This window comes from Lepisosteus platostomus, chromosome 3, assembly GCF_059453375.1.
Source record: "Lepisosteus platostomus isolate fLepPlt1 chromosome 3, fLepPlt1.hap1, whole genome shotgun sequence".
Classification (NCBI taxonomy): Eukaryota; Metazoa; Chordata; class Actinopteri; order Semionotiformes; family Lepisosteidae; genus Lepisosteus; species Lepisosteus platostomus.
In genome coordinates, this window is record NC_142613.1 from 1218622 (window position 1) to 1239468 (window position 20847).

The following is a 20847-nucleotide window of genomic DNA, read 5'->3' on the forward strand; positions in this document are numbered from 1 at the left end:
TCCGCTGGGATTCGTTCCTCTGGTGGGCAAGAAGCAACAATTCCAGGAACAATGGCCACAGGGAACCTCTGGGTCTCCCAGAAACTTTCAATGATCGAACGCTTCCTTTTTCCCAGGAGAGCCGAGGGTGGTTCTGTTAAAACGGCAGACCTGCCTGCACTGAGATTAATGAGCAGGGAGTGACTGTCTGAAAACTTCAGTCTCCTGACGGCATTCATTCGGCAAACAAACACGTTTGTGTCTCGTGAGGCCTGTTTGACTCTGGCCAGGCGGCTGTGCGGTTTCTGCTGGGATCACAAAGCCCTTACTGGGGCAGAGCGGAGCAGGCGCTGGGCCACACAAAGGAAACGGGCAGGCCAGGCGGGGGGGTTCGGGGTCCGGACCCGCATACTAACGCGGCCCACCGCCACGGCGTCGCCCCGTTCTGCACGTCCGCCTTGGCTCCTGCTCGGCTGGGGTCCGCGCTCCGACGCGGAGTGTGGGGAGGGCTCTCGGCATCCCCGAGCGCGCTGATGGGGCGGGACGTGTTAACTCTCATTAGCTCTCCGACGGCGGGCGGCGTCTCTGGGGGTGCGGGGGGAAAATGGGGTTTTCATCGATCGTGCCGAGACGAAGAGTAGGCTGGGAGCCGCGCCCCTCTCCTGCCTCTCTTGATGCGCAGGAGGATGGGGGGGGGGTCTCTGCATCTGGCCTCCCCTCACTCTCTCTCACACACACACACACACACACACACACACACACACACACACACACACACACACCATGTCCTGGGATGTGTGGTGAGCTGTTGCTGGGTTGACCGTGGGGGGTGGACTGTGTTCGACGGGCAGAGGCTGAGCTGTCTCTCTGTCTGAACCCTCAGACAATCGGGGTCTGTGTACAACTGCTGTGCGAGTTGTATTTATTGAGCAGTGTGAACAGGAATTCATGTGATCTGAAACCCTGCTGTGATGTTCAACTTTGACCTTTGACCAGGTCAGGTGTAGGCATGCAAATTTGAAAAGCATGATTTTTGCAGAAAACAGCTGAGTGATCTTCACTTAAGTCACTAAGCAGATTTGTTTTACACATTTTAAACATTTCAGTGCCTTATTCCCCCATCTCCCAGTGCCTCAGCTCTAACCACTAGCCCACACTGCCTCCCTCTCTCTCTCTCTCCCCCAGTGCCTCAGCTCTAACCACTAGCCCACACTGCCTCCCTCTCCCCCAGTGCTTCAGCTCTAACCACTAGCCCACACTGCCTCCCTCTCTCTCTCCCCCAGTGCCTCAGCTCTAACCACTAGCCCACACTACCTCCCTCCCTCTCTCTCTCTCTCTCCCAGTGCCTCAGCTGTGACCTTTCATGCTTTAATGGGACCCCACACAAGATAAACATCTATCTAATTTAGCTGGAATCTGCTTTAGGTCATCCAGCTAATGTGTGTCTCACTCCTGAGGCAGAAGACGGAAGATTTTTGCAGAAGTCCCTCTTACCAGGCAGGGGAGAGCCGAGCGGCTTACACAGCTGCTGGTTAACTGGAAAATCCTGGCAGCGTGACCCTTTTTCACACAGCAGCTTTACCGAGAAAACAGTTGACAAAGTTAGATTGTCGTGCGGCTTGGCTCAGATATGACCAGCTTGGAGATATAAGCAAGATAGTCTGGCTTGTTCCACGAGGGTTTAAAAAAAACAACAACTGTTCACTGCCCGACAGCTTCCTGCCATTTCGCATTTTTAACATTTTAATTTTTAAAAAAAATGTTTAAATTTGTTAAAGAAAACTTTTTGGAGCATTTTCAAGTTGGCAGCTGCATTTTCTTTGATATCTCTTCGCTCGGTTTGATCCCTAGAAGCTGAAACCTCTTGGTTTTTGAAAATGCACGACTCTCGCCCTCTGTTGGCGTTTTGGACGCGGTTATGCGCGAGTCCGGGCTTGGCGTTCCCCTTGGGCAGGAGGGAAAACGTGGGGTTTTGTTCGTCCCTGGGTGAAAGCCTGCCTGGGCAGGGATCTCGAGGGCTCGACGGAGCACCAGGCCAGACCCAGCTCGGTTGCCCCGGCGACGGAGAACATCGTGTCCCTGCTAATGAGAGAGGCCCACACTCGGCTCTCAGGCCGGCCCCCGATTGGCTGTCTGGGGACAGGAGGCTGAGCCAATCCCGTGGCTGTTGCTATGGCTCAAGTGGGAGCAGAGACAAGCACATGGGATGTATGGTTGGGCTCCAGCTAGTGGTGAATCTTGGGTGCTGCATCTGGGGAAAGTTTTTTTGTTTTGTTTTCTTTACCGAAGTCCACTCACTCCAAGCGCAAGCCTCTGTCTGAAGTTGCTTTTCTGTAATTGCATACTGCAGTCATGTCGTGTCTCCTGCAGTCAGGCGTCTCTGGGAAAATACGTTATTTCACAAAGTTTCCAGGAGGCAGGTCTTGGCCCTGCGTGAGAAACGGCATTTGGCTCAGCCAGGGCTCGGTGTCCGATCGGAGGGCGGAGGAGCTCTTTTTTCCTGGGAAGAAGCCCAGTTGGTAGACTGGCGTACCTCTCCAGAATTTGGGGCGGCAGAGGAATCCTACTCCGTTGGGCCCCTGAGCAAGGCCCTTCACCCCAACTGCTCCAGGGGCGCTGTATAAATGGCTGACCCTGCACTCTGACCCCCAGCTTCTCTCTCCCTGTCTGTGTCTCCATGGAGAAAAGCTGGGGTATGCAAAAAGACAAATTCCTAATGCAAGAAATTGTATAGGGCTAATAAAGAAACATTATTATTATTATTAACATTACATTATTATTAGAATGTAGTCATGTCGCTGTGTCCCTCGTCAGGGCCAGTGGACTGAAGATAGGAGGCTCCGTGTGTCCAGTTTATCAGCGGTATACATGTCCCGCGCGTTGACACAGTATGTGCAGCCTTCTCAGCTATTCCTCGAGTTTGCAAACAGTACATACCTAGGCTTTTATTTTCTGTCTGAAAGGCAGTGGACACCATCTTTCATTTCAGCCGCACTTCGGACACCATGAATGTCTTTTTTCCCCTCACTGCTTGAACTCCAGGCGGAAGGGTCCTGTTTATGAGGAATGTGAGAGACACCCTGCTCGGCCAGCAGGTGTGTGCTTTGGATGCAGAAGTTGGGTATTTGCAGTCCAGGTGTCTGTTCACTGCCGTGTTTTCGTGGGCACACCTGTGTGAAAGGTGATGCAGAGGTCAGGCAACAGACTGCACACCTTGAAGCCATTTTAAACTCCTTGATTGAAACCTTCTGAGCAGGTTCTGCATTTTACTGGCAGACAGGTTCCCTTCTCTGTGAGATTCCCTCATCTCTCTCTGTGCTTCTAAGAATCCTGAGTGTTGGAGCAGACAGGAGAGACCTGGAGCTCACAGTCTTGTTGTGCTTTGCAGGGTAATCTCTTCGACTTCCTGAGGCTGACAGGATGGAGGGGCTCCAAGGTGCTTTATTTTGGGGACCACCTGTACAGTGACTTGGCAGTAAGTGAATCTGGTGTTTGTTTTTGTCCTTTGTTTTGTGTGGGCTTGCTATGGCCAGTAGCACAGACACAAATAAAGGAGAGAGCCCAGTGTGTTGCTCACTTCACCACTCTGTTTCTCTAGGCCCTGTGCTGTGATGTGTGCGTGTGGCTCTGTTTGCTCTTGCTGTGTTGTACTTTTGATTAGCCTGTCCTCTGCCTGGGTGCCCTTGAAACCTGTCAACATACAAGCAATTGTGTGTGTGTGTACACGTATGAATGTGTGTGTTTGCTCGTGTTCTGTGTGCGTCTTCACTCGTGTCCCGTGTTTTCATGTTCGTGTGTGTGCTCCCCTCTGGTGGGGCAGCAGGGTCAGGGGTCAGGGGTCAGGGGTCCATGATGTCATCCTAACCCCGCGCCTCTCCTGCAGGACCTGATGCTGCGTCACGGCTGGAGGACGGGCGCCATCGTGCCGGAGCTGGAGGTGGAGACGAAGGTGGTGAACACGGAGCAGTACGCTCAGAGCCTCACCTGGCTGCAGGCCCTGACCGGCCTGCTGGAGCGCATGCAGGTGAGCCGGCGGCGCGCGCAGAGGCGGGGTCTTGCCCCGGTGTGCGTTTGCACCCCTTAGTTCTCACCCGGACTAAACCACAAACACAGGGTTAGCAGTCGCTGGGAGCTGCTTGGTGGCGTGTGGCTCAGTGAGCAGAGCCTGGGTTCTAACAGGATTATTACTGTGGTGAAGGGGGGATGCAGATGACAGGTCTTTCAGACCTCGAGCCGGAGCTGCAGGCTCGGCGTTCCCCAGCCCTTAGCCCTCCAGGGTGGGCAGTGGAGCCCCTCTGGCGTCCCCAACATGGCAGCTGGGTTTCCTCCAGCCCCAGGTTTCGTCCGCTTTTGTGGGGCCCCGATCTCACACAGGGTTGTGTCCTCTTTCTCATGGCGTCTGCTCTCTTCCTCGCCCCCAGATGCATCGCGACGCGGAGTCGCAGAAGGTCCTGCAGGACTGGCTGAAGGAGCGGGAGGAGCTCAGGTACCTGTCCGCTGGGCGCGGGGGGCCGGGGCCGGGGCAGCGCGGCCTGTCCTGGGGCTCGGCGCTCGACCTCGTCTTGCCCGAGAGCCGCTGGCATCGCCGCGCTATCTGTCTGTCCGTCTGAAAGCTGGGTAGGGCCCGCGGCAGGATGGCGCCCTGAGCGGGGCTCCACTCCGCTGCGGGGCGCAGGGACAGTTCGGAGGCGCCTGCTCCCCCAGGCGGCTCGTCCCAGACAGGTGGGAGGAAACCGGGTCACCCGGTGAAAACCCAGGCGGGGGGGGTGGGGTGGGCGGTGAGGGTCCCCCGGGCCAGAAGTGAACCCAGGGCCCGCGAGCCCCGAGCCCGCTGCGGAAGGGCCAGAGCAGCAGCAGGGGCTTCTGGATCGCTGTGGGCGGGCGCCGCGCTGACCCTCCCTGTGCTTCCCTCTCCTCCCAGGGCCGTCACCAAGAACCTGTTCAACCCCCAGTTCGGCAGCATCTTCCGCACCTGCCACAACCCCACCTACTTCTCGCGCCGCCTGTGCCGCTTCTCCGACCTCTACATGGCCTCCATCAGCTGCCTGCTGAACTACGACCTCCGCTACACCTTCTACCCCCGCCGCACGCCCCTGCAGCACGAGGCGCCCCTCTGGATGGACCAGCTCTGCACGGGCTGCATGAAGACCCCCTTCCTGGAGGAGATGGCCCACATCCGCTAAACGGCGCCTCCGCTGTGTGGAGCAGCGCCGCCCTGCTGGGCACTTCAGGGATTGCAGTTCTCTCATCATTTTTATTTTTTTTGCTTTTTGGGACACAAATGTTAAAGGGACAAAAAAAAACCAAGAAAATACCCTACATATGAGGGCAGAAAAAAAGTACACCTTTTTTTTGGGCACCCAGAGTGTAATATGGTGTTGGCTGACCTTTGGAACTGCGTTCTCTCTTCTCTTTTTTTTTTAATCTGCAGCAATTTGGTGTCAAAAAGGTCGAGAGTTGGGAGCTTCTGTTACAAAGAGGAGTGGAGACGAGCACTGCCTGTCGTGCTCTGCGCCAGTCCGCACCCGGAACAAGAAGAGCAGGCAGTAGCAGCAGTCTTCGGGGTACAGGCTGGTTTTGTAGTGAGACGAATGGTGTGGTGAAACGGCGCTCCTCTGTGCACTCCGAAAATTGCACTTCTGACGGGGGGCTTAGCTGCCACTAGACCAGAAACTGATGTTGTTGTTTTTCTTTCTGGGGAGAGAACTGGAAAGCTTGTGTGACTGAACGACAGCGTTTGAAGCTTTGGAACAGGAATGTTTTTACTTTCGAGGCCCAGCTCCAGCCTTTTCCTCCTTTTGGTTCTGGCTGATGGGGCGAAGGAGACCTAAAGCCGAGCGGATCGTTCCCAGCTCCCTGCCTGGATTGGCTTTTTATCCCTGCCTTCGGCTTGGCTCGTGGCGCGGAGGGGGGCCCCGCGCTCCAGACTCCCGGGCTCGGCACAGCCAGGTCTCCGCCGGGACGCCAGGAAACCGTGCTTTTTCTCCCCCTGTTTGTGGTTTTGCTGGAGGCGGCTGTGTTCCGGGGCGAAGCCGGGGGCGACCTGGGATCGGTCGCCGGAGCGCAGGCAACACGGGAACGAGACCTGGGAGGACCCGGCTTGTTTCCAGGGAGAGGCTGGGAACAGGGGGAGAGGCTCTCGCCTAAGGTGCTAAACTGACAAACTTCCTTTTTATCTTGAAACTTTCGAGCGTGTCCGCCGGGACTGCTGGAGAAGCCGCGGCACAGAACGGGAACGGGACTCGTTTTCGTCCTCTTCCCACGGGGGAGATCGCTCGGCTGGCGCGCGGGTTCCGGCTGCTGGCACCTGGCGGAGAGAGGCCAGGACTGTCCGGTGTTCTGCGGCCTTCGTCGATGTGCCTTATTTTTCCCCCCCACTCGTGTGAGCCGAGCGATTCCTCCGTGTGTCTCGAGAGCGATGTGGGGGGTCTCTGTGGGAGGGGGGCGGGATGTAAGGAGGAATATTGGGAGGATTCAAGGAGGAACGCTGCATGTGAAGCAGAGGTGTATTTAACCACAGACAAGCAAGTGGCTGGTTTTCAGCGCCAAAGCCATTGAGCTCCCAAAGCGAGAGAGTCCTCACGTCCACTTCAGACGCCTCTCCGGGCTCGGTCGGCCGGGCGGAAGAGGCTTTTAGATCCCGCCGGAGCCCGGGAAAGCTGGAGGGCTGCTCGGCCCACAGGGGCGAGAACTCGGACCGGTGTGTTCCTGAAGGCAGGCGGGGGGGACCCCAAGAACATCGTGCCCCCCGACACGCCGCCGCTGCCCCCCGCGCCGGGCGGGTCTGGTGCCGTTCGGGAGTGGTGGTCCGAGCCGGGCTGGTCGGGAAGGTCTTGCGCTTGAATCGCAGCCCCGGGGGGCTTGAGCGCTCCGCCAGTATCGGGGGAAGCCTCAACTTCTCGGCCTTGTGGGCTCCAGCCGGCGTCCCGAACCCTGGGGCTGCCCCCTTCTTCAGAGTGACCCCCGCCCGCGCCCCGCTGGCCGTCGGGGCTGAAGTGTGGCTGCAGCCAGGCCACCTGCGCTGTCCCGCTGGGTGGGGCAGATCGATCGGCATTTTGTGGGCACTTTTCTTCTGCTGCTGCTCGCGTCCCCTGCCTGTCTCCCCCGCGCGGCGCTGTCTCCCCCGCGCGCCGTCTGTAAGACGCTGACCCGCCGTCGTCCCCGTCGCTGTTAGCTGTGTCCATTAACACGTTACTGTTTTTATGATGTTTAACTGCTAAACGCACAACGTGGCTCTCCTTTCCCTCCCCCTCTCGTGCACGCGGGGCAGCCCTGCCAGGGTGTGTACCCGGAGACGTGTCCCAGCGTCCGCGATGCAGCAGTCTGGCCCCGCTGCTGTGTTGAGCCAGAGACCTGGCAGATGTGACAAAGGCAGCAGATTTTTCTTACCTGCTGTGAAAATTCCCACTCTCCCGGCTCTGAGCAGGCAACGCTGGCCGAAATGAAGCACGGGTTCGGAATGATTTGCTTTTGACAGAACCCTACGAATGTGACTCGAGAACGCCAAGGGGCTTCTCTTGTGATCAAAGCGCAGGGGCCCCGTGATGCCCCCCTTCTCTCCTGGGGCGCCCCAGTCCAGCAGGTCCTCTAGGTCTCTGTAGGTCGGTTGGTTCCTGACGATCGAGAAGGCCTGTAACTGACTGATTATTTAACCAAGTGATCCGATTGATCATGAGACCTTAGGCTGTGGTCCCAAGCGATCTCTAAATTACTCAGATCACATGCGTAATTGATCATGTGATAACTTCTCCGGGTCTTCGGAGAGTTCGGCGATTTTTCCCGTGAGGTACAAATCCTGCTGGACGGAGGCTCTCCAGAACCAAGCCGGAGCCCGTCCGGTTACTCGGAGCAGAGGCTGCGGGCGCCGAGCCCCGGGCTGCTCCAGGACGGCGGGCGTCTGGTGTCGGCGCCTCCCGAGTGGCGTTGCCTGCTGTGCGTTCGGCTGAAAGGAGAGCCGCCACCTTTTCCATTCTCCTTCGCTGTCTTTAATAAGCTGATGTGGGAGAGTCCCCCTGCGCCCGCCGCCCCGGCGCGCCTCCCCAGACAGAGACGGCCGGGAACCGCTCCCCGGGCGCCGCGGGGGTCGGGGGGGCCTGCTAGGGGGACGCACCCGCTGCTTGTGACAGAGGGGGTCTTGGAGGGCGGAGGAGGAAGCCGTTCCCTAATCCGCACAATTGACTGTGGTCTTCCTGCGGGGGATTTCAGGCGGTTTCTGGACTTAGACTTAGATCTGATCCCATCATCTGTTTGTTTTTTTATTCCATTATGTTCTAAGCAGGGTTTTTAAGCCCCTTTCTATGGGTCCGATCCTGCTCTCGGAGAGCCACGCCCGAGCGCCCTCCAGCCGGCAATCTCGGAACGCTCGGAACAGCTCTCCCTTCTTGACGGCCTGCGAAGACCATGTTTACTGTCGAGATCTTTGAAGCGACGATGCCAGCACCCCGTTGCTCTCATTCCCGGCTGAGCTCCACTTCCGCCCACGTGTTCCGAGCCTTCGGAGATTGCTGGGTTGTGGGTCTTGGGAGGAGAAGGGTGTTGGCTCTCCGGCCAGGTTGCTCACCGCTGGGATAACTCTGGACTTGCAACAGCCTTGTTTCCAGCAGGTCTGCTCAAACTGCTTCTCACAGGGCTGGTTTGGTAACAATTTGTTGTCTTCCCCACGACACTGATGTCCAGAATGATTACCATCCAACAGATTTTAAAAGTCCTGCTGTTTAGTTGTGTGTCTGAAATCGCCTGGGTCCTTCATTAACTCAGCCCTCCTCTTCCTCTCTGCTTGCTGTCTCTGCTGCCCCCCTCCTGCGTACGGGAGGAGGGGCTTTTTATAAACGTAGGCGTGCGTAGGTCATTATGTAGACAAGTGGTCCGTGTATGTTAAAGAAAAAGTTGGAATTTTAATTAAAATAAAAATTGAAAACAGGGTAATAAACCTCTGGAGTGTTGCTTTTTTTCCCCCATTTTCATCAGACTTCAGCTGCAGCAGCACAGCTGTGCCGTGAAAATCGGCTCTCTGGTTCGCAGATTAAAAAAAGTTTGAACTGCCTGTTTCGGAAGGTGTGGTCTTGATATTTTTTTTTTTTAGAGGCTTCAGCATGCTTTGCAGCAGTCCCTGTGAAATGTGGTGCTGGACGCGTGTTGGTTCTATCTCAGTCTTGAAGCTGTGGGGGTCACCAGAGCAGCTCAAGTCCTGCTGCCTGAGAAGGAGGCGTAGTTGGTCGATTTTGAGTATTTTAATGTTCTTAACCCAGTGGCCGAGTCCAGTCTGGGGCCCTTGCCAAGATCGCCAACCGTGCCAAAAGCCAGCTGTCAGAAAGGTAGGGGCACAGAGGGCTGCAGGAGTCTGGAACTCATCGTCTGGCCCCACTGGTTGAGAAAGGGGCAGAGTTTTATATGAACAGACTAGAGCAACATACAGATGTCACATGTTACCGCATGCTCTTCAAGACCTGGGAGTGAAGGCCTGCACGCGGTGTGGTTCGTCTTATAACCACGATGAGGTCAGACCCTTGCAGAGTCCGAGACCCCCAGAAGCCCTGCAGGAGTGTTCACTGAATCCTCCGTAAGTGGGCTGGAGTTCGCGACTCCGATCATCCAGGTCTGACAGGGGACCCTGTGTTTTCATGCTATTGTGTATTTTGAATGCTGAGGGTGGATTTCTTGGAAGGGAGTCGATCAGAGAGTGTTGAAAATTCCCGTGAATTAACGTTTAAAAAAACCATTACAGTAAACGGTTACAGCTGTTTGGGGCAGAATGACGTGTACCCACCGGTGCTTGCTCCAAATTAGTCCCATCCGGATGTGAATGAACGTTTCAGGGCTTGTTTTTTTTTTGGGGGGGGAACAGTTTTTCTAAGAAGAAAACTATAATCAAATAAGCGATTAAAAAAATCTGGCGCCCGATGCCGATGTTAAAAAAAAAAAGCTGGATAATTGCATTAAAACTTTTTCGTAGTAGCTTAATATTCCCCAATGTGTTATACATTGTGCTTTGGGGATGTTGTGTACGTGTGTTTTAAGCATTTTGAATTTGTTTTCTGTATAATGTTATAAATAAAGTATGGGGTAAAAACTACATACTGTAAAACTGTACAGTTTTTTTAAAAGAACCTTAAAAAACTACATATGCATTTGAAGTACAGTTTTGCAGAAACAGGGCTGTACAGGTGACTGTACTGCAGCTTTTTTAATAAAAAAAGCAGATTGCATTTGGAACCCTACCAGTTAAATGACTAAGATACAGTTTGAAAATGATATACAACATTATCCGTCGCTGAAAAACAGAAGATCTATTTACTTGATCCATGGATCTCCAGCTAGGAACCCTCCTATAGTTCTTACTGGTTTGTTTCTGTTCAATGGTTAATTAGAAAGGAGGGAAATGTTTTTTAAAAAGACAACTATTAAAAAGTCTATCACCAGCCCTCTGTCAGCAACAGGTCAACTCTGAGAAACGAGGGTTTGTTTTTTTGGCTGCTAAGGCAGTTGGCAGAATTTGACTTCACTCTGCCTCTAGACCGCAGGGCTGTGATCTGACAGGGAGGAGGTGTGGGGAGTGCCCTGGGCCCTCGACCTCTGACCTTTGCCCCTCTCTGCTGGTGCTAAGGAGGCAGAGCTGGAGAGGTGAGCTCATGACTTCACAGAAACTGGGCTGTGAGGCTGATAATAAATGAGATGAAAGAGCAGGTGTCCTAGGCCAAGACCTGCAAGCTTCTGTAGGGAATTCGCTGTCTCCACAGCAGGGGGCAGGGACAGGCTGTGAGGCGGTCTCACTCCATATAAATGAGCCCAGGTGTCTCTTTAATCTTGACCAATCCATCACCTGCTGTCGCTGCTTGCTGCGGCTCTCCGAGAGCCCTGCCTGGAATGTGGAGAGTCTGCAGGCCAGTTCTTAGGCTGAATTCTCATTTTTCAGTTGCCTGCCTTAATGAGTGCAGAGATCAGCGCCGGTTAGCTTGTCTGCCAGGCTGGCTGACTCCCTGCTCCAGAGGCAGCACTTCGGAGTCACTCCTGCAGACTGCAGAATCTGCAGTGAAGCACGGACCAGAGGCCACAAGTGGAGACTGAAGGGAAGAGCATTTAAAACCCAGAACAGGAGTCACTGCTTTACACAAAAGGTTGTGGGAGTGTGGAACAAGCTGCCCAGCCACATGGTTGAAGTCAATGTCCTGACTTCTTTCAGGAAACAGCTGGATGAGATCCTTGGATCAACTAACTGCTATGAGCGTGTGAGGGACTAGGGCAGGGTGATCTTGTTTGAAGCGACCTGACACATAGAAAGCCGCTTTTTCCCAGAAGCACAGGGCGCAAGGCAGGTCTCCACCCCTGACCCAGGGTGGCCCAGACTCCTGTCCCACGCCGAAGTGTTATTTCTCAACCTGTGACCCAGATTCAGACACAACGGGGAGTGCTGCCCTCGGTATGATCGCAGCCAGCTGTGAACACCCAAGCCCACGAGGGGAGAACGTGCAGACTCCGCACAGGAGGTGCACACGGGGCCCTGGAGCAATCGTGACCCCCTGCACAGAACACAGGATTGCCACCGGTGTGTAGTGCTCTGCCCCCTGGTGGCCGGTTTGGGGGAAATGCACCTGCCTCTCTAAGAGTGCAGTGTGGGAAACCAGCCGAGGCTCTCCGCGTCACAGCAGCCGTGAGCGCACGAAGCCCAAAACTTCTGCTGCCGTAACAACAACAACAACAACCATAATACCGAAAAGAGAGTGGATCGCCAAAGGTATCGCAGTCGCTTGTCTAGCGACTGAAATGTCTCGTGAAATTTGGAAGTTCTGGAGCGAGTTGTGAACGAGCCTGCCGGGGAGCGCGCCCCCACCCCACCTGTGCGCACCTGGCTCAGGTGTCCCGCGCAGGTAAGACTGACGACACGTCCTCCCGGGGTCCCGTCCTCCTCCTCCTCCTTCTCACGGGGCGACGGCTCGGTTCTGCCGCTGGGTTTCTGTTCCGTTTAGCGCCGGAGCCGAGGGCAGCCCGACCCGTTACATGACCCCGGGCCCAAGGAGCTGAGCGGAGCCTCTTTCTGCAGAGTCAGACGGTCTGTCGAGTTTTATACCTGTCTGTGGTTAATTGTGTCTGTGCACGAAGGGGTTTTGTGAAGGAGTCCAGGGTCATGTGGGGGGACACCGAGAGCAGGCCGGGACGTGTGGCGACGGCAGCTCCTGCTGGCACACGGGACACAGGCGGGCCAGCAAGAGAATTTAAACGTCTGTCCTGAAAGAGACTGGTCGCCAGTGCAGGTTCATAAGAACGGCTCAGCACTCGAGCAGCGCGGATCTGGACAAACTGTCGTTTCTGTAGACATTTCCTCGATGAACCAGCAAACAAGGCATTGCAATGATCTAATCCTGAGGAGTCAGAAACATGAACTGATTTCTCTGCAGCAGTGAAGGAAAGAATCGGTCTTAAACGGGATATAAATACACATACAAATACAAAGAGCAGGGAGCTGTAGAGTTTGCGAACATGTGAGTTAAAAATGTTTTCAGCAGTCCTGGGGACAGCTAGCAGGAGAAAATCAAATATTAATACAGGGGATGAATTTTTCATGGTATGGTACTTGAACTCCTCCCTCAGGTCCAGAGAAAACTCTCCCTTTGGACGTCTGGGACGACTGAGCCAAGATCCACAGTTCAGGTGAGTCTCCAGGGCTTTTAAGACTTTCCTATTTCACTTAAGCCATCTTGTGTCTGAAACCTTGTAAGAGAGTTACGTCTGTGTAAACTATATTACTGATCCTGCACTTAGAGAAGGAACAGGATCTAATCCCGGAATTGAGCCTGTCTCTCAATAATAGTTATAATACAGTGTGTGATCTCCTGTCCCAGCCTGAGGAACAGACAGTGAGCCTGTCTCTCAATAATAATAATACAGTGTGTGATCTCCTGTCACAGCCTGAGGAACAGACAGTGAGCCTGTCTCTCAATAATAATAATACAGTGTGTGATCTCCTGTCCCAGCCTGAGGAACAGACAGTGAGCCTGTCTCTCAATAATAATAATACAGTGTGTGATCTCCTGTCCCAGCCTGAGGAACAGACAGTGAGCCTGTCTCTCAATAATAATAATAATAAAACAGTGTGTGATCTCCTGTCCCAGCCTGAGGAACGGTGAGCCTGTCTCTCAATAATAATAATAATAATAATAATAATAATAATAATAATAATAATAATAATAATAATACAGTGTGCGATATGTTTTTTGTTGTTGTGAATGTCTTGCTAATTGTTATTGCTTTGGCACTTCATCAGTCATGCCAATAAAGCTTTTTGAAATGGAACTTGAATTTGACAGGAGACTGAGGAATGCTGGACACCTTGCTCCTCACTGCCTCCCTGTCTCATCCTGGTAACAGTCTGATGTGGAGGGGATGAGGCGCCTGCTCTTGAGACTCAGGGGCGGACCTCTTGTCACGGCTATGTTTCTGCACTGTATAATGACTCTGTCCAGCACACTGTGTTTATCTCGCCCTCAGATCTGTTTGTTAATGGGTTATGTCCCCTGGGGGGCAGATAATGTCTGCCTGGACTCAGAGTGGGTTTTATTCTTTGTAGGATGAACTTTGTCCAAAGCCTTTAAATCGCAGGCCTGTTTTTCCTGCGGTTGTTACCTAAGGGTCTTCTCATTTCTGCCCCCATGCGTCCTGTAGCCCTGTGTCCTCTCACAGACCCTGCTGGTGTTTGTCCTGTGGTCTCCCTGTGTCCCTGAAAGAGCTGGGAGCTTCCCGACCCGCTGCAGACCTCGCAGAGGGAAGAGCCCGCGCTGCATGTCTCCCGCGGCCCCAGCATGCAGCACGAGCTGTGGCTGAAAGCGAAGCTGCAGGTCCTGGGCTCGCTGAAGCCGGTCAGCGCGATGAGGGACGCGTCCAGCAATCCCGACAGCGCGGGGGGCGCCAGCGGTGAGCCCCTGCCCTGCCCTTGCACACGGGGGGTACACTATCCGGGGGCACCCCACCTTCTCCTCCTCCGCCTCTGGCGTGAAGCTCTTGGGCCGCGCTGTAGCACCGGAGGAGAAGGCGATGAAACCAGAACTTCCTGAGACCCAGAATACAGAAGGCCTCGACTGCCTGGCCACCCTGTCAGGCGCTAGGCTCTTCCATGACGCTGTACCAGAGAGGAGCCGCTGGGAGGACAGCTTCCCCGTGTTTCAAAGTGTTGAACCCGGTACAACCGCTACGGTCGCAAAAGGATACAAAATCAGATTCAATTTAATACGCCCTCCCGCCCAGACTCACCGTCCCCCCCTTCCTCGCCCTGGGTGCTCACCGACAGCCTGGAAATCAGCTGTTTCTGCATGGTCAGAAAACAATGTGCTCCTAGTGTCAGATCATGAACGGATCATAAATTAACCACCAACAAAAACCGTGCAGGATGGGTGGAACAACCCCCTCTCGTCTCGTGACCTTTCTCTTGTTCTCATGAGTGTGTTTATTAATCCCTCATGCTGAGTCGGTGCTCTCTTTCTGGGGGACAAGGGCTCATTCATGAACCTTTCGCTTTTCTAAAAAAACCTTAGGAGCCCAGGCCAATATAATTACTGCATCTATGAATTTATAATGGTCACTTATATATTATGTAGTCTTACTAACTGTAAGACACTTTGCATGCAAGCGAGTAAATAATGACAATAATACTACATTTGCACCATCAAGGCTTTATGTTACAATTTATCATTAAAAGTAATCCAAAAAAACGTAAATCTAGAACAGGCAGCAATGATTTATAAATAATGGACCTTTTTACCGATTTAGATGACGTGTATTGTTTCAGATCAGATTTGGAACACCTGTCTGTCTTGCAGTTTGCGCCACTAAAGAGGAAGGTGTTGGTGCCGCAGGACCAATCAGCTCTCTCGGCCCGATCACGCCCACCAAACCCGCCAATCCCATCAAGGCCTCCAGGACCCACCAGGAACTCCACAAGGAGCTCCTCATGGCGCACAGGAAGTAAGGGGGAGAGGGGCATTGTGGGACTTCGTTAAGTCTCATGCCGTGTGAGCTTGTGAAGAGAAACCAGAAGCCTCCGTGGACAACCAGAGTGTTGAGACAGTGTTCATTAACCCGGACTGACAGTATGCCAGTATCACAGTATCACGTGCCTTGTGCCTCAGGTGGTGTACTCTGTCTCTTTTACTTTCTCGTCTTCAGTTTCTGTTTTCACATCACCCACACGTTTTGCTGATGATGTCACTACAGGCAGTGGCCGTGTCTTCTTTTCATATCACTCCTACACTTTCACCTCTGCATCGATGGCCTGAAAAGCCACATGTTCAACAGAAGGCCTTGTCACTGACTTTTAAGACACTAAGTAATCTGTCTCCATCATAGGCCTCTGAACTCTGAAGCTGAGGCTGGTCCTTGTGCTCACTGTACCTGGGACTTAATCTCCGAATTCAGGTGACCAGACCTCTTCTGTTGCTGCTCCATTGTTAAGGAATGTCCATCCTCTGACATTCTGAGAGACAAATTCTTTGACTCTTTTCATATCTAAACTTATAACTCGGCTTTTTCCTAGGGCTTGTGTCTGATTGCCCTACAGTTTATCCTGTATGTGCTTGTTTCATTTTTGTTTTACTTTTTGTTTTTTTTTCTCTCTTATTTCTCACTATGTGAAGCATCCTTGGGTTTGTAAAGACACTTTATTGATAAAGTTATTATTAGAAATAACAATCCCTTCCCCAGTTTCCAAGTTCCCTCTTCCCTTCTCTCTCCATCTTTCTTTCAGCTGCTGTCTCCTCCTTCTCTCTTTCTCCATCCCTCCTGGCTTGTCCAGCCCTGTGTGAACACGGGGTGCGGGCCGCCTCCAGAGTGGAAAATTCCCGCTCTCTCTCGCTCTCTTCCTTTCCAAGTTATTAAAAATGAATGCACCTCGGTCTCGGGCCATCGGGTGACAGAAGCCATTCTTTCATACATAGACACATGAGAGAAAACTCCTGTGTGGAGTCTGCTCTTGCTGACTGAAAGGTAACACCTGCTCTTACTGCCCCTGCCTCCCTGAAGCTGTGAGGTGTACATAGCAGGGCACCGTGGCTGGCAGCCCTGAGTGAGATGTGGACACTGGCACCCAGTCAGTGGCGTTGGAGTTTAGTGTCTAAATCCTCATGTCACCATTAAAGAGTGATGATGTCCTCTGCACCCTCCTGTTTATTCTGTTACTTCTGATCTACCCTTTCACTCACCGTCATGTTTGGGCTGCATATATTCTCCATCTCTCCACCCCCCCCTTGCACCTGCCTCCTCTGGAGCCACAGCCCTCTCTCTCTGTCCGTCCCTGTCCCCCTCTGTGCATGTCCTGTTCCCTCTCTGCTTCTCCATCTTGTTTCCTCTGGTCTCTGCACCCCTCGCTCACCTCTTCTCTGTTTTCACCTGTTCCTCCTTCCGTTTGATCTGGTCTCTCCCCTCCAGTCTCGTTGTCTCCCTCTCTATTCCTCCAGCTCAGTTTCCCCCCCTCCTGCTGCCTGCTTGGCTTTGACGTGTCTCTGCTGCAGGGCTGGGACTTGGGCTCACCTGACGAGACCCAGGGCTCAGAGTGCCCGCCAGAGCACTTAGCTGGGCATGTGGGTCAGTCGGCTTCAAACCCGGATCGAGCCGGACAAAATGTTGTGTTAGTGGACCAGTAGGTGGTGCTCTTCCCCTCTGGACAAACATTTCCAAACCCATGTCCCATTATGGTGACAGGGGACACTGCTGTTGAAGGTCCCTCAGATGAAATATTATGCCGAGGGACTGGACTGGACTCCTTGGACATTAAAGATCCCAGGGCATAGTTTGTAAGAGTAAGGGTGTTAATCCTAGAGTCCAGCCTAAACTCCGCTCTGGGCTTCCCTGAAGGTCCCCTTTACTCTCTCCTCCCTGTGAGCTGCTGGTGGAGAATGGCTGCCCCACATCACTCTGGGGGGGGCTGCACTTCGCTGGTGGATAAAGTGGGCCCCCTCCTCTAAGAGAAGCATTTTGACATGCTTTGTACAGGCGCTCTATAAGTGAATGGAATTGCTATTAAAATTAATGAAGAGTGCTCTTAAGTGGATTCTGTAACAAGAAGCCATTCCCTGCTCCTGCTGAGAGCTTGCAGACGACCCGTGTCTCCGGTTTGTATGCAGCTTGAATCAAACCAGCAGCTGCTGCAACAGGGGTGTGGAGTGTTGATGAAACCCCTGCTCTGATCTGCGCTTTGGATCGATGATTCTGTCCAGAGAAATGCAGGAGAAGGCGTCCACTGACATTGTGCCTTCCGATTAAATCCTCTTCTGAAAGAGTTCACGTAGGCAGGTGCATCAGCATGTGTAGTCTGCAAAGGAACAAGTAAAGGTTCAATCCGTGCTGAAAAGTAACACAACATTTTGGCTGTGGGGCTTGGTTATATGAATGTGTGCACTCTCCTTTCTGATTTTCCTTCATCAAATTGCTGTGTAGAGTATCTGTCCAGGACAGCACGTTGCCACCTGGGCAGAGAGAGGCACGGACTCAGCCCTGTCTCTCCCTGTCCGAGTCTCAGGGGTCTGGGGGTGAGCAGCAAGCCGGAGCTGCAGCTGGTGCTGGAGAGGCGCCAGCGAGAGAGGACGCAGAGGGAGGCGGGCGAGCAGGGCCGCACCCCCCTGGAGCTGGAGCTGCTGAGGAGGCAGCAGAGGCAGCAGGAGGTGAGGCAACAGGGCTCTGCCTCATCTGCACGGCTTTGTCCTGGAGGGGAATTTCAGCTTCCCTGGTGGTGTCTCAGCTCATGAAAGGAAGAGAAAGAAGCCAGATTTAAGGGCAGAAGGGGCTGAAGGGGTTAGCGGACAGGACAGAGAAGGCTGGCCAGGGCTCAGAGCTTCGAGTCCTCTGTCTCAAGAGTTCAGAGGTCAGTTTATCTGTCTCATGTGCAAGTGCGATGAAATGCTTATTTGCACCATGTGTGTGTGTGTGCCTGCGTGCGTGTGTCTGTGCGTGTGTCTGTGCGTGTGTCTGTGCGTGTGTCTGTGCGTGAGTGTGTGCGTGAGTGTGTGCGTGAGTGTGTGCGTGCGTGAGTGCGTGCGTGAGTGTGTGCGTGAGTGCGTGAGTGCGTGAGTGCGTGAGTGCGTGTGCGTGTGCGTGTGCGTGTGAGTGTGCGTGTGCGTGTGCGTGTGAGTGTGCGTGTGAGTGTGCGTGTGAGTGTGTGTGTGAGTGTGTGCTCCAGTACAAAGATGGAAGGAAACACCAACTTAAAAACCGAACAACAGCAGCGACAACAACAAAGTGAAATAACTCTCAACTTGAATCAAACTCGGCACAAGCAGGTTGTAATAACCCTCAGTGGGAGAGACAGAGGCAGTCTCATGGAGGACTTGAGCCTCACAGCCTGTTGTCCTCAGGTGCTGCAGTTACTCAGCGGCCTCGCTGTCCTTCTGACCGCAGGTGGAACGGCAGCGCGAGAACGAGCGAGAGGACACCCAGGTCCCCGAGCTTGTGAAAGTGAGACAGAACCTGAGGAAGACCGGTCCCAAGGAGCCCCCGGGCACCCAGGCCTGAAGAGCCGCCCGCCAGCCGCGCACTGGCGCAGAATCTCCCGGCCCAGCCTGGCCAGTCTGAGCTCAGACTCCCGGACTCCCGGACACACAGACTCCCAGACTGAGACACCCGGACACCCGGACACCCGGACTCCCGGACTCCCAGACTCCCAGACTCCCAGACTCCCAGACTGAGACACCCGGACGCACGGACTCCCAGACTCCCAGACTGAGACACCCGGACTCCCGGACTCCCAGACTCCCAGACTCCCAGACTGAGACACCCGGACTCCCGGACTCCCGGACTCCCGGACTCCCAGACTCCCAGACTCCCAGACTCCCAGACTCCCAGACTCCCAGACTCCCAGACTCCCAGACTGAGACACCCGGACTCCCGGACTCCCAGACTCCCAGACTCCCAGACTGAGACACCCGGACTCCCGGACTCCCAGACTCCCAGACTCCCAGACTCCCAGACTCCCAGACTCCCAGACTGAGACACCCGGACTCCCGGACTCCCAGACTCCCAGACTGAGACACCCGGACTCCCGGACTCCCGGACTCCCGGACTCCCGGACTCCCGGACTCCCAGACTCCCAGACTCCCAGACTCCCAGACTCCCAGACTCCCAGACTCCCAGACTCCCAGACTGAGACACCCGGACTCCCGGACTCCCGGACTCCCAGACTCCCAGACTCCCAGACTCCCAGACTCCCAGACTGAGACACCCGGACTCCCGGACTCCCAGACTCCCAGACTCCCAGACTCCCAGACTCCCAGACTCCCAGACTCCCAGACTCCCAGACTGAGACACCCGGACTCCCGGACTCCCAGACTCCCAGACTCCCAGACTCCCAGACTCCCAGACTCCCAGACTCCCAGACTGAGACACCCGGACTCCCGGACTCCCGGACTCCCAGACTGAGACACCCGGACTCCCGGACTCCCAGACTCCCAGACTCCCAGACTCCCAGACTGAGACACCCGGACTCCCGGACTCCCAGACTCCCAGACTCCCAGACTCCCAGACTCCCAGACTCCCAGACTGAGACACCCGGACGCACGGACTCCCAGACTCCCAGACTCCCAGACTCCCAGACTCCCAGACTCCCAGACTGAGACACCCGGACTCACGGACGCACGGACGCATGGACTCCCAGACTCTCGGACTCTCGGACTCAGGGACGCACAGACTCACCGATCCCTCAGGGCAGGGGAGAGTGGGAGACACACTCATGATGTCCTGTGACGATATGGACCCCCTTCTTCCAAGCTGAAGGAATTTAAGACAATTTCAGGAAACAACCAGCACTGAACAGAGGGAAAATGGCTGGAAGGGAGGGGAAAGAGTTTTTGCCAATGACTTTTTTCACATGACTTAGTGCGTGATCAACTTTCTTAGTTTTCTGCTGAAGCTTTTTCTGTGTTTTCTGTGCAGTGGACTAGTGTATCTCAGGATGGTGAATCAATGCTTTATGGTCATTACTGAACAAAGCTTCTCACTGTTTGTTTAGATCTTCCATACTCTGAAAACAAAATTCTTCCAAGACAGTATTTGAACTGAGAGTATTTATTGTTGTTATAATCTCAAGTCCTTGTGTTTTTCATACAGTACCCCAGCCTAGACTGAACTGTGTTGTGGATGATCTATTTCTGCTGTCTGAAATGAGTGTGTTTCGCTGTGCTCCTCTGAGCAGTGTTTTTGTGTTCAAATGTACAAATAAAACCCAAAACAGCAGTGGGAACCCCGATATTTACCTCAGTATGGATCACTTGTTAAAGCATGGCAAACTGTCAGCTGAGTTTCCAACAGCACTCAGTGCTTAATTCTTCTTACTTCATCAGCCTCAGGTTAAGACTTCTTGCTGAACGTTATAGCTCCTGACAGGTGTCTGTTACCTGGCCTTAAGAAATAAAATCTGTGCACCATGCAAATATGTCTTGAGTTTTAACTTTTTCAGCTATTTTATTCCACCGAAATAGGATGTGTGTGATGGTAGGGGTTCCATTTTGTTGACCCACTGATTGTTTAATTAAATAATCAACACAGTCCTCTATGTGCTTACTGTCCACCATATGAAAGGACCACATGGTGAGGACAGGAGACTGCTCTGCTCTGAGAGGCGGCAGCACTGATTGTACCCATCGGCCATGCTAACAAAGCACCTTGAATTGACTGCTGCAGCAGTGGGATCAAGTGGGAGCTTGGGGAGTCCAAATGGTGCAATCAGAACCAAGCCACCAGGATAAACATCCCTACGTTTCCTTGTGGTGCCACAGTGCCGTGCCGTGCCGTGTCTTTAACGATTCTGCAATCAGGAAGTCATTGTAATGTGCCTCCTGGAGGATGGAAACTCCTATTGCTCAGCATTCCTGTCCCTGATCATCATACTTGCGTATT

At 53.7% G+C, this 20847-nt stretch overlaps 2 protein-coding genes across 8 annotated transcripts in view; both read left to right on the forward strand.

Moving 5' to 3' along the window:
* The window catches only part of nt5dc2 (5'-nucleotidase domain containing 2), a 28282-nt gene extending 19374 nt beyond the window's left edge, over nt 1–8908 (forward strand). The window contains exons 11-14 of the mRNA XM_088623704.1: nt 3368–3454; nt 3863–4003; nt 4401–4465; nt 4901–8908. Coding sequence (XP_088479830.1) covers nt 3368–3454; nt 3863–4003; nt 4401–4465; nt 4901–5162 — 555 coding nt within the window. The 3' untranslated portion in view covers nt 5163–8908. The remainder of the gene's footprint in view (nt 1–3367; nt 3455–3862; nt 4004–4400; nt 4466–4900) is intronic.
* A 2865-nt stretch (nt 8909–11773) lies between these two features.
* LOC148674008 (protein FAM107B) lies at nt 11774–20381 on the forward strand. 7 transcript variants are annotated; one of them, XM_088623715.1, is made up of 8 exons: nt 11774–11843; nt 11943–12025; nt 12565–12624; nt 13697–13884; nt 14787–14931; nt 15313–15381; nt 17480–17621; nt 18355–20381. In XM_088623715.1, the coding sequence occupies exons 4-8, from the start codon at nt 13773–13775 to the stop codon at nt 18466–18468; spliced, it is 582 nt and encodes a 193-aa protein (XP_088479841.1). In that variant the 5' UTR covers nt 11774–11843; nt 11943–12025; nt 12565–12624; nt 13697–13772; the 3' UTR covers nt 18469–20381. The 7 variants fall into 7 exon arrangements, with proteins under 7 accessions (XP_088479841.1, XP_088479843.1, XP_088479838.1 ...); XM_088623717.1 differs by lacking the exon at nt 11943–12025 and having other exon boundaries at nt 11779–11843; XM_088623712.1 differs by lacking the exon at nt 11774–11843 and having other exon boundaries at nt 11852–12025; nt 13636–13884.
* Nucleotides 20382–20847: the final 466 nt, after the last annotated feature.

Coding starts and splice junctions, on each gene's coding strand:
- LOC148674008 (XM_088623710.1), top strand. Junction 12,625..13,696: donor AGCCAAGATCCACAGTTCAG/GTGAGTCTCCAG, acceptor GTGTCCCTGAAA/GAGCTGGGAGCTTCCCGACC. Junction 15,382..17,479: donor GACTTAATCTCCGAATTCAG/GTGACCAGACCT, acceptor TCCGAGTCTCAG/GGGTCTGGGGGTGAGCAGCA.